Source organism: Dunckerocampus dactyliophorus, chromosome 13 (genome assembly GCF_027744805.1).
Source record: "Dunckerocampus dactyliophorus isolate RoL2022-P2 chromosome 13, RoL_Ddac_1.1, whole genome shotgun sequence".
NCBI lineage: Eukaryota > Metazoa > Chordata > Actinopteri > Syngnathiformes > Syngnathidae > Dunckerocampus > Dunckerocampus dactyliophorus.
In genome coordinates, this window is record NC_072831.1 from 16,926,233 (window position 1) to 16,939,161 (window position 12,929).

At 41.2% G+C, this 12,929-nt stretch overlaps 1 protein-coding gene across 2 annotated transcripts; it reads left to right on the forward strand.

Annotated features, from left to right (window-relative positions):
- Window positions 1-60: 60 nt before the first annotated feature.
- nkx2.2a (NK2 homeobox 2a) lies at window positions 61-6,340 on the forward strand. 2 transcript variants are annotated; one of them, XM_054796768.1, is made up of 4 exons: window positions 61-138; window positions 4,083-4,125; window positions 4,347-4,672; window positions 5,029-6,340. In XM_054796768.1, the coding sequence occupies exons 1-4, from the start codon at window positions 69-71 to the stop codon at window positions 5,610-5,612; spliced, it is 1,023 nt and encodes a 340-aa protein (XP_054652743.1). In that variant the 5' UTR covers window positions 61-68; the 3' UTR covers window positions 5,613-6,340. The 2 variants fall into 2 exon arrangements, with proteins under 2 accessions (XP_054652743.1, XP_054652744.1); XM_054796769.1 differs by having other exon boundaries at window positions 5,056-6,335.
- The last annotated feature ends 6,589 nt before the right edge of the window (window positions 6,341-12,929 follow it).

Below are 12,929 nucleotides of genomic sequence, written 5' to 3' on the forward strand. Positions count from 1 at the left end.
TTCAGGGTATATAAACCACATCAGGCTTATCTGTGCACGCACTCCTGACTCCCATTTGGAGATATTTCATGAACCCTGCACACGCTTGTCTTGACGCAGCCAAGACACCCACAGCCAAACCCCCCTCTGATCTAAAAGGTAAGCATGTACTTTGCACATCTTCCCGCACTTGGCTGCATGGACTTCTGTTTGGTGCACATGTAAATGTTAGTCTTATTCAATAGATAGCGTGCGTGGGCCTGCGTGGAAGTAGTCAGAACTATAAACAAACCTGCATGATTACCAAAAAAATATATTCATACAATACAATGTACATGACAATTATATTATAATCATATCTTCATATTCGTATTCAAGTGTGTATTCTGGCAGTTACATAACTATATTATTGGCAATCCAAAAGTTGTCCTTATTTGGGTCGAGCACCCCCTGTTGTTTCTCAAAAGTGCCGGTAGGGACCGCTAGAGCTCTACAGATGTCAACAGATGTTGGCGTTATTGCTGCACTCACTAACAGGCTTTCTATGAACAAGACAGATTGTATTTATATACTTGTTTGTGCACACACATCTACTGATTCATCTTAAGAAATCTCACGCATCTCATTGTAATTATAAAATATTAAACATTAGGCAATTCGTCCCGCGCGCGCGCACACACCCATACAGTAACATGGGAAACAATGGTGCAGAGTGTGGTATGAAATCCACCGTTACAAATAAACTGGTACTTTAACAAATGAAGTCATCCTCTGGGGGCAGCTGTAATCTCACCGTGACATGTTTAATTATCACACCAATAGAGACGAATAAAGACTTTCCTATTTGCCCGGAAGTGGTGGATTGTGTTTAAAAAAAAAAAAAGATTTCTCCCCTCAAGGTACATGACCACAAGCTACGGCTTAAATAAAGCAGAATACTAGATGTAGTCTTTAATCACAGAGGAGGGAAATCTGGTTTGTCACATTTATCATGTGTGCCCTGAGGCGGGAATGGTCACCTTTATCAAAGCCTGCGTCTCCTCCTAAAGCGTCCAAAACGCGCTGACATTCGGCGATTAAGATTAAGAGGAATGGGGGAACTGATCAACGTCATTACGAATTCTTATGTGTGCATTCAATCGAAAGATGTATTTAATCAAGAATATAAAAAGCTCTTTCTTATGTTATTAGGGAACAAACGTGTGCATGCATTTTTAGGAGGGAATTATAATTAATCAGACGCGAGGTTTTGGGGACTAATGAAAAGAAGACTTGGTTCTTTGAGTTAACTTCGCTGAAAATGAAAATGTAAATGGTCGTGTGCATGTATGGAAAATAAAAAAGATGGGGGGGTCTATTCCTTGATTATACATAGCAGGCTTCGCATATCAGCTTGCTCACTTATTTCTTTTTTATAATAAACTATCACCATATTGTTTCGTGTGTCATGTATGAAGGTTTTAATATAGACCCAAATAATCAGCAGCTGTTCTGTCCTTTAAATTCTGCAAGGTGAATCTGCAGCATGGAGGCCCTTCTTTATCTCACTTTCTCTTCCACACACGCGCACAGTTAACGGGTTGTGGGTGTCAACGAGAAAGAAAACTGCGACGCTTAAACAGCTTTGGAACAATTTCAAAACTATTCCTTTTATGGCTCCATTAATTGCGACAATATTTCATATAATAAATCATTTCATCCTGCACCGGATCGTGTAGCTTATGTTTATTAATCATATTTTCTATCTATGAATAAATGCAGGTTTGAGTTTTTCAGAATGTGGCCCAGTGAAGTCTTTGTGCGTTTGAAATAATAATAATACGAGGAAGAAAAGTCCTTCCGTGAGTAAAAAGGCAAAGTGGAGTGTTTGAACTACCTGTTAAAGTAAACAGGTAAACACAGCCAGATAGGCTCTCCAAGTGGATAAGTCCACTTAGCCTACATGTGCACTTTTACCTCATCCTGCAGAACCCCTCATGAGGCTGATCAAACATGCAGTCCCCCCTCCCCCCTCCAAAAATGGTCCTAGTCTGCAGCAAGCTCCCAAAACTTGACACCCCCTTGTCACGGTGCCACAGACACAAAAGCAAAGCTCCGTGACACGGACGATAAGCCTCTGTGGTCTAACACAGCCTGATCTGGCTCAGCACACTTTTTTGGGTTAAACAAGTAACGGTCCTGCACGGGCCCAGTGACGCTCCTGGTGAGGCTGCATGCAGCTGGGCCCTTCCCGGCACTGTCAAAATCTCTCAGGGTGTCTGCTGTGGACACCCCGTGCCCCCTCACATGTCGGATTTAGCTGGGTGCAGCGTTACTTGGTGGATCAGGTCAGTAACCTTTCTCTCCCTTATATGGGGGACCAGATCCGGCTCGAGGTCGTCCATGTAACCCGCTCACCTGAATGGAGTCATTGTGGGATGCGCTCAGTTAAGATTAATTCTACCACATTTTGGTGGCATATGGGGCTACATTTTATATACTGTAAAAATAATGTGTAAATAAAAAATAAGCAGCCCATTTTAAAACGTCAGCAATTTGGTGAAATATTGTATTATGGTACATGCCCACCCTATAATAAGATAGGCCTATCAAAATGCCACACAACACAAAAAGTGAACACATTTTCAATGACAAAATGTAAAACATACGAATTATTGTAAATGTCGACATGTTAAATACTTGGGGGGGGGGGGCTGTCATTCATTGCTAACATTTGGAGAAGAGGTGAGATTTAAATGAAATAATCTTGACTTCTTTCTTTTCGGATTTGATGAATTGTGCAAGTGTAGACGTGACGTTAAGCATGCTTTTATGAAATAAAGTATTGCTCAGTAATAATAATAATAATAATAATAATAATAATAAATGTGCACTGAACTAAAATGTGTGAACAACAGTAGGAAAAAAAAAAACTCTGCTGTTGTGTGTCCCTGGCTGGAGGACTTTCCTTAATATTGTGGAAGGATCCACGGATGAATGAAGAGATAGTCCATTGAAAGCAGTTGAATGCCATGACAACTAGAACAACCTCAGATTTATTCCAAACAGTTAGAAAGCATTGTGCCCTAGGCGTCAATCATCTATTATTTGGGGCCTGAAATAAATGCAAAAACTGCAGCATCACAAAAGCTTCCAACAGGAGCCGGACATTTGTCTACATTTCCCCCATTGTCAGCAGCTTAGCAATCGGTTTGTATTTGTGTTTGCCCGGGTCCGACCACCCAGGATGCGCCGGAGATTTGCTCAAAACGTGAAACATTGTCACCCACATCACATACTGGATAGCGGGCAGAGGGAGGAGAGCGTCAGGCAAAGTCTTGAAGGGGAGGAAAATAAAGTACGCAACAATGATAATGGGCTTTTCTACAGGAATAAAAAAAAGCAAGTTGGAGCGGTTTAAAGGAGGCTTTACACACACAGAAAACAAATATTAGGATGTGGAGCAGGTTGGCGCGATGGACTGATTTGCAATTAATTCAATACAAGTATCATCAAACTGTTTTGAACAAAAAAGAACAAAATATATTTTTGAAAAAAATGGGCTAAATGCAAATATCGCAGCTAACATTTATTATTCTTCTTCTTATTATAAAAATGATTATTATTATTGGGTGTGGAGATTTAGGCTGCTTAACAGTACTTTGAGTTTTGGAACAAACAAAGTCCTGCTTCAGCCTCTTGTCCTTAAGCCGTGGCCAAAATATTGACTCAGAAGGTTTACATAAATTATCCCCTATGTACAAAGCCTACCTACGTGACACAAAGCACACAAAAATGCAGCTTAATTTAAACGAATAATAATGTTATGTAAGGAAATGATTGGCAATTTGTTCAAATGTTCTTTTCTTAGAGTATAGTGAGTGTAAAGCTACTTGGAGGTTCTTTGTATGTAAATAGGGAGTAAAAAAAAAGGCCCTCCCAGTCTTTGTAATTAATTGACACGTTATACCACTCATCATGCTCTGAAGCACCAATGGTAGAGGCTCGGATCTCCCCAAAACCCACAATTTCACATCTGCAAACACTGTCTTCATCCACTTGACTCCTAAGACCCGCCCACACGTGGCCAACCTTTGGCGTGTTTTTATGCTTTTTCACTGCAGGTTCATGCGTTGAGACCAACCTTATATGGACGGATCGAACAAGGTAATGGCTTATTTGCCTCCTGCACCCAGCACCAGCACTGTATCCATGAGCCGCGTATAGCACTTGAGCCACTTTGGCATCCTTCCTGGACTCAGCAGAGACCGAACCACAGCTACTTCTGCAGGCGATGCATGCATACACGGCGGCTCCTCCTGTACTTTCCCCTTAAACTATCAGCTCTGCTTCTTGGTTTTGTGTGTGCGTGTGTCTCCCAAAAATAGCGGATTGTCCGAGAGAAAGGTGCTTGGTGCTGCAACTTTTTTTGTCGCCCCCCACCAGAATATGTCGTTGACCAACACAAAGACGGGCTTCTCTGTAAAGGACATTTTGGACCTTCCGGACACAAATGACGAAGAAGGATCTATCACCGGGGCGGAGGAGGACACGGAGGGTTCGGAGAGCACGTCCACAACGAAAAGCACTGGAGTTTTGGTCAAAAGTCCTCTGGAAAACGTGCAGAACTTGCCTTTAAAGAACCCATTTTATGACACGAGTGACAATCCCTACACACGATGGCTCGCCACTACGGACAGTATTCAATATTCATGTAAGTACAATCTTTAAGAATAGTCCTGTTTTCAAGCTGTATTTAACGATGGCATCCACATAGATGCAGATGCTGCATTTTCCTGCACCGAGGTGTTGTAGCTCAACAAATGGTGCTTTATAAGGCTATTTTATGTTTATTTTTATTTTTAAAACCAATTTGATTCTTAAATCACTAGTGTGGTGTTGTGGGCACACAATTCACATTTGAATGCCTCACTGACTCGCCTTTTTTGGCCGCTTTCTCTGTATGCAAAAGCGTGTTGATTCACACTATTTTATTCTTTAAATGTCTATTTTTGATGATGTGTGAAAGTTTGGTGTGTCTTTTTGGAACCGGGCATAACATCTTGACAGTGTTCCTTCCCTTTCTCGCCGCCGCAGTGCACGGCCTCTCCGCCGGCTCCCAGGACTCGGCCAAGTCCCCGGAGCCGTCCGCGGACGACGAATCGCCGGACAACGACAAGGAGACGTCCAGCAGCGGTGGGAGCGACTCCGGCAAGAAGCGCAAAAGGCGGGTGCTGTTCTCCAAGGCGCAGACCTACGAGCTGGAGCGCCGCTTCCGGCAACAGAGGTACCTGTCAGCCCCAGAGAGGGAGCACCTTGCCAGCCTGATCCGCCTCACCCCTACTCAAGTAAAGATCTGGTTCCAGAACCACCGGTATAAGATGAAGCGAGCCCGGGCCGAGAAAGGTATGGAAGTGAGCCATCTCCCTTCTCCTAGGCGGGTGGCCGTGCCCGTCTTAGTCAGGGATGGGAAGCCCTGTCACACCCTTAAAGCTCAGGACTTGGCGGCCACTTTTCAGGCCGGGATCCCGTTCTCGGCGTACGGTGCGCAGTCGCTCCAACACATGCAGTATAACGCGCAGTACAGCGCCACGGCCACACCGCACTTCCCCACGGCGCACCACTTGGTGCAAACGCAACAGTGGACTTGGTGAGGGACACGATAGAGACTTGTCTTTGGGAAGGTTTCACCACACACGCAAGAAAGGGAAAGCGCACACGCACTCACACACACACACACAAATACACAAAAAAGACTTCATTTTTGCAGCATATACAGTACATAGTACCGTTTTTATTCGGGGCTCATGTGTGCACCGTGTTTACATGTTTTCGTTAAGAGAACTGGCTCCAAAAAACCTCTTGTCCCTTATAGATTTTATTGAGAATGTCAATGCTCTTCTTGTGAACATTTTTTTGTAAAAAGTATGTTGTGTGTTGGTTGTAGATATATTTTCTTTCCCACCCCCTCGTGTTATTATCAGCACGTACGAACCACTTTATAATTATAGAAATGTTCATTTCTTGCTTCTTTTATGGACCGAAAAATATTTATGGCCATGAATAAACACTGGCAACTTTTCAGATATTCCTATCCTAGTTTGTTTTCATTTAATGTACATTTTTGGTGCCAAAATGCACGTAAATTAATGCGTTCATAACCATCATCAAATCATAACCCCACGAATTGCACATATTAAAATAACACAGCTGAGGAGTAACTATCGTTACCTTCATTTTTTCAAAATTATATACATCTAAAGAAAAAAACCCTCATCAAAACAAAAAACTATTTTGACAACAGCATAGAGCGTGAGCACTTCAGTTTTTTCTGTTGAAGTAAATTTAATCCAGGGGAATATTTGTCCTAAATCTAAACACCTCACTCATAAAGCCTGAAGTCACTTGTGAAATGGGACCAAAATCCACTCACTTAATAGAAGAGGGCTTCTCCACACAAGAAGCTTTTATGTCAAAAGCTCTCCTTTTTGTCAGCATCTGCACAGCCCTCCCTGGCCTTGTGCATAAAGTAGTTTAATGCAATGAATGCGGTGTTATCTTGTTAAACGCGGGTAACTTGCAAACCAGAGAAGAAATAAATCAATAACATTTGGTGAACACAGCCAAGAAGCCCACAGCTCTCTAAACACGCGTAATACGAACAACCGTAGAAATGTTATTCCCTGTCAAACACAATTTGCACCATTACTCCCTAAGCAGAACAAGCACGAATGACTCGCAAATGAGCACACTGTGTGGATTATCTGACTTCAGTCAATATAACCTCGTAGAAGAGTTTAAAAAAAATCTATGCATTTTGTTTGGCCTGGCTCAAAAAATCTCCCAACAGATGTTAGAGCCGCCCCTATCATCACTGAACAAACAGCTAAATTGGACAGATTTGCTAATTATTGACAGAACTGCGTCTCAAGGGGGCTACTGCTTTTGCAGCATTTGTTCCGACAACGGGTGAGCTTGTAAGGTTAAATAATTCAAGCTTCTTTGCTTTTGATAGAGACATTTGTTGTTTAAGGTATGGTTTTTAGCAGAATAGTCTACTTTTGAATGGAATAAAGTGGCCTAGAAAGGGCAGGTGTGATAAAATTCGGTCGACTCTATCATTGCACAATACAGGACAGGACTCAGCTCGGAGACAAAAGCCTCGGCTCGGTTCTGCTGGATGTTGGAGGCGTGCATGTTACCAAGCAGCGGCACAGGGATGCAGACAGTGGAAAAAGGAGGAAAGAAAGAAAGTGTGTCAGAGAGTTTGTTGGTGCTGTTCAGAGTCAGGGAGATGTATCTTTGGGCTTTTTGTCCCGCCTGTCACTCGGTGTCATTGTGATCTTTTACTACACACGTTGCATCCCATATGGGCAGCTGGGCTCGGACAAGGAGGGGTGGAAAAAAAGGAGATCTTTCACAAAACCCAAATTGTGTCGCGCTTTCAAGTAAAGCATTGTTGTCTCTCAAAGAAAAACGAATTAAAAATTCGTGCTATATCTATTCTGGTCCAAAGAAGAAGCTCTATTCACAGATAACAGGGAGTCCTTCTTCCTTGATAGAGCTATGCCAACAAGAGCCCTCTCATTTCTCCTCTGCTTCCATCCTCCCGTTTCACAAAAGTCAAAGGCGGATTATTGTCTGCCCGAAAAAGCGTGTAACACAGCGCAAAAACTATTTTTAAAACCAGACTCTGTTTCTTCCATGTTTGCCTTTGCTCTTAGCCGCATTAATATGCCTCGTTTCTAAACTACAAAACTACAAGAGCCGAGGAAACCCATGCGGAGTGAAATGTGTTATTGTTGTTGACTTGTATTATTTTTTGCCAGCTTAAGCATGGGAGTGATTTTTTTTGCCAAAAATATAAAAACCACATGTTTTTTTTAAATTCTATCTAATATTTAACTATACGTTTATTCCATGCACGCTTCATAAAAATAACTTGAGAGGCTTTGAGGAGGGTCAACCTCTAACATCTTTATTTATTTTCACATTCTTCTACATAAATTCGACTCTTTCAAATAAATGCAACTCCTGCGTGAGTTGTTATATGCATGTATACCGTACAATTGTTTTGATGAATGTTAATGTATTAACATATAGCGCTCTCTCATTCCAGCGCCAGGCTAAGATTTATTGAGAACTGCACTGGGTTGCTTGTGGCAAATCAAGCATGTTTGCATGCAGCGCGGCTCAAACTGTGTGGATAACACTAATATACATATAACTAGGGAATACAATACTGGAGGAAATATGCACTTAGAACACCGTGGATCTTCGCCAATCTGCCTATTTGAACTTCGACATGAATCTTTTTTTTCTATCGCTCACATCGGCAAATAAACGAGGATTTCAAAGGTATATAAAGCAGCGATTTTTCATTGAAAAGGAAGCTATCTGGGTTTTATTGCCTTAAAGAGATCCAGATTAGATTCGCCACAGTGCCGATATTAAAAGAGAGAGAGAGTGATGGAAAGAGAAGTCATAAAATGTATGCGCACAGCAGCCACAAGATGGCAGCAGAGGTCTTTAGTTGGCGTCCTGCTGAGGTTGCCTTGAAGTGTTTGTCAATGCAAGTTGATTTCTTTCCAGCAGTTTCCTTAAAAAAAACATTGCGCTGACGTGATTTTTTAAGGATACTTTACAACACACTTCCGGTTTATTTCTTGGTGCAAAAAGTCTGCAAGGCTTTCAATTTCCAACTTACAAGGGAAAAGAGAGAACAACAAAGCAGAAAGACTGAAAACGTCCACAGTGTGGCGCAATAGGATAGGGGGACAAAAAATGATCCGGCTAATTCACTTCAGTGAAAGTGAACAATAGAACTGAAGAGAGGTCCTCGTGGGAAGTCTTAACCCAGCCAGAGTCCATCACAGCAAAGAGGGCAGTGAGGCAAACGTCCTCAGCCAAATGGATGTTTTACTTTTCTTACGTCATCTTACTTCATCTCATATGAAACAGTTTTCATGTCTCTTCTAAATATGTCCCCCTGTATTAACTGGGGGACCAATGAGGGTTACTTTTTATTGGAACAAATCTATCTTAATGATTCATTTTAGTGTCCATTATGTCCTATCAATAATAACATTTGCCTCCAAAAAAAGTAACCTTGAAGAAGGTATAAAGTGATAAGATGGCGTCAAATGAAAAGGTTGGCATTTTCGTGCAGTTGTGAGCATGTGCCTACAGGGGGAGTCCTTGAGTTGAAAGCTGCAAGAGGAGGGAAGGGTATCTGAAGGATGCTAACACCATGAAAAGAAGCAGGGGAGTCGATATTAGCAAGAGTTCAAACTTTTCAATGAGGTCAATCAAGACAGAATGAGCACAACAGAGGGGCATGGCATGCAGCATTTAAACATTTCGACCCACAGCCCCCCTTGGTTGAAGGAATGAGTATGGGAAAAGTCAATGACTGACTGAATTGATTTCTAAGCTTTGGAGAGGGCAGCGAGGTGTAGGAGTGTATTTTATATATATTATTGCTGGAGTGTGAAAACACAGAAAATCTCCATAGAAAGTTCAGCAAGTGAGTGAGAACTTCTAAAATGTGTTGTTCAGCCTCCCAAGGATGACTTCTGAGCCTTCAAACAGGAACAGGAAGAAAGTGAATCCCTGCAAGCAAAACCACGATGTTCCATGGAGCTTAAGAAAAGGGTAACAAGTGTTGTCTTTAACAGTTTCACATATTGATGTTAGTCCATGCGATCCAAGTGATGGTTCAATGAGCTACTTTTCCCTTAAATTTGAATTATTTTCATAAGCTAAACCAACAATTAAAAATGTACAGTGGCGTGATTAAGCCGTTCCAGAAGGTCAGACTCAAACCGAAATGTACTCTAACCAAACACATTTTTCCCATAAGTAATAATGTAAATTCAATTAACCCGCCGTAGAAAGATAAAAATGTTAACACAAACAGGTCTTTATAGCTTTACAATTATAGTTTTGCATGCAGAAAATAATTTGAAACACAAATGATGAACGAAAGGGATAACTCAACATTTAAGGCTCCTTTTACCGTCTTTGAAGACGTGATTGTTGACAAAGACAGCGATGTGACAGCAAGATCAACAAGGACACCACCTTTGTGTTTTGCTTTGAGTTATTTCTTGGATTCAGTAGTTTCTCACCTCAAGTCTCTGCATTTCTTTTGATTGCGGCTTCAAAATAACCCAAAATGGAGCCAAGGAAAGTTGCAAGTGACAGCATTTCATAAAGAAGGTGAGAAACACTATTGAATTCAAGAAATAACTCAAAACACGCAAAACCGTAATTTTTCATTTATCCCTTTCATTCTTCATTTATATTTATATTTCAGCATGTAAAACTATAGTTGTAAATCTATAAAATGTGTTGTGTTAAGACTTTTGAGTCTTACGGTATAACTGCTCTAGTTAGCAAAGAACTATAGAGTCAACCGCTGGTGACATAATAGACGGGCGACAGAAATGAGTTCCGGATCCTGTTTCCACGTATTACCAAGCTAACAGGCTGCTAAGGACGTTTTGTGATTTAAAAATAAAACATTTAAGACACGAGCCATTTGGTACGCAAACCGAGGCAAAATGTTGACGTAAATTGTCAAAGTTAACCAAAAAACAAGATAACAGTGACTTACAGCAGCTTTAACACTAGAAGCATTTGTATTGCCAGTGAAATTATACTATTACCACAATTGCATTTTATGTTAAATATGAAACATCTTGACTTAAATGAAATCGACAGATTGAGGGATTGTATTCGATCCACGCAGTATTAGCAGTCTGGTCTCACTTCCTTGCACAAAGCAAAATATAGACAGAGAGAGATGCTGATGGTGCAGTTTCTAAATCATAGCATTACCGGGGTGGAGGTTTAAGTGCTGCACATGACTAGCAGCCAGCTTAGAGGCAGTTTGGTGCAACCAGAGTGCATGTCAAGGTTCTTGACTTTGCTAAATGTTGAGATTAGAGAAACAGCAGAGTCTGCAAAGTACACAGACCTGGTCAGGTTATGTGGTTGAAGGCTCACACAGAGTTCTCTGTAGCTAACTTATTCATGCAATTCTCTATTTTTTCCATAAACATCTCATTTATATGACAGATGAAAAAAAAAATTGAACATTATTATTTTACAGCATTAGTATTTTGAAATTTCTGAAGATGACAGTCAAATATTGCAAATACTGTCATGGAAAAAATGACTAGACCACCCTTGCTTCTCCAATTTATTGGTAATTTTAATGTCTGGTACAACTAAAGGAACATTTGCTTGGACAAATATAATGACAGCAACAAAAAATAGCCCATAAGAGTTTAGAGATTGTAGCCATTTCTGTGGTTTTCTTGATAATAAGCAAAATCTCTGAAGTTCTTACATTAATAACCATGGCATTGTATCACCAAAAAATACAACTTTAATGAGCTATTTTTGCTAACTTCAGTCAAAATACAGCTCTGGAAAAAAAAGAGCCCACTCTAATTTTTCTGTAAAAAAACAAACAAAAAAAAGTGTCTCACACTTACTGTGAAATTTTGTGGAGGATCTGTGATGATCTGGGGGTGCTTCAGCAAGACTGAAATTGGTGAGGTACGTATGTTGACCCTGAAGATTTTGTTGTCTTCCAGCACAAGGTTCTATGCCACACACAGCTAAGTGATGGTATGGATTTGGGACCACCAGATCATGACACTGTCATGGCCAGCCCAATCTACAGAGTATCCATCCATCTTTTTTCTATGCCGCTTATCCTCACTAGGGTCGCACGTATGCTGAAGCCCATCCCAGCTGACTTTGGGCGAGAGGCGGCGTACACCCTGGATTGAAAACCTCTGGAACGTCATCAAGAAGAAAATGGACAGTCAAAAGTCATCAAATAAAGCAATGATTTTTTTGCGTCATAAAGTTACCCAACAGCAACATGGAAATATGGAAGACTGGTGGTGAGCATGCCAAGAAGCACGAAAGCTTTGATTGCAAAACATAGTTACTCTATTAAATGCTTAGTTCCGAATTCTCCCTTAAAGCCTAGGTCACAACCAGTCGTACAGGCTCCTACGGACGATCTATGTGCAAAAAACGCAAGAAAGGCACGGAGGGCGCGTGTGTGATGTGCTGAGTTTTGAGCCGTAGACTGGCCGCAGAGGTTATTGCCTCCGCCAAGCGCAGCGCAATGTGCAAGTGCAGTGCGGAGGTTGTTTTTTTCCCGTGTTTCTGCTTGTCTGCTTGTTTGTGTTCAAAATACCTTGAAAAGTTCTGAATGGATTTGGATGAAATTTTCAAGGATTGTCAAAAATGGGATATGGAAGAACTGATCAAATTTTGGGGGCGATCTGGATCACCGTCTGGATCCAGGAATTTTTTTTTAAAGGATTCTTTAAGATTGCGACATAGGACCATTTTCAGCGTTTATGCAGATAACTCCACCAGCCAAGCTAATATAAAACATCAGAAAAAAACAACTTACAAAATCACATATCTGAAGTATCAAAAGTATCACTATTTTGATGTCAGAATAGACCTTAGCTGGTATCCCGAAGTATCAATATTTCAGTATCATTCCACACATTAATAGCATGCGCTCCTTAAGACGTTTGTGGAAATTTCAAGGATTTTGTGCAATGAGAGTCAATATTTTCTCAACCAAATGATTCCGTGTAGGAGATGAAGAAGAAAGAGGGCAAGAATTTTGGCGATGGCAGTTTGGGGACAACTTGCTGCTGCGTCTGTTCCAAGGTGCGTGTGGGTGTACTGTATGTCTGAAGCAGGAGTGGTGAGACACGAGAGCTGCTTCACGAACACCTTTTAAAAATAATTTTCGGATGAGAAGGAAAATTTTGCCTACACGGGTGAGTATCTTTATCCAAGTCTTGCATGATAAACCACACCTTTCCATGACTGCCTACATCGAGTAAGCATGGCAATACACGCCTTTCGATGACGTGTAGGTCGGATATATGCGACCTGACCGTTCATACTGCAGTCGCATTGCG

Bases quoted from the DNA above. Each gene is read 5' to 3' on its own strand.
- nkx2.2a (XM_054796768.1), top strand. From the start codon at position 69: ATGAACCCTGCACACGCTTGTCTTGACGCAGCCAAGACACCCACAGCC. The intron at 4,126-4,346 runs GTAATGGCTTAT...TCCCAAAAATAG, and splicing joins ATATGGACGGATCGAACAAG to CGGATTGTCCGAGAGAAAGG. The intron at 4,673-5,028 runs GTAAGTACAATC...ACATCTTGACAG, and splicing joins GGACAGTATTCAATATTCAT to TGTTCCTTCCCTTTCTCGCC.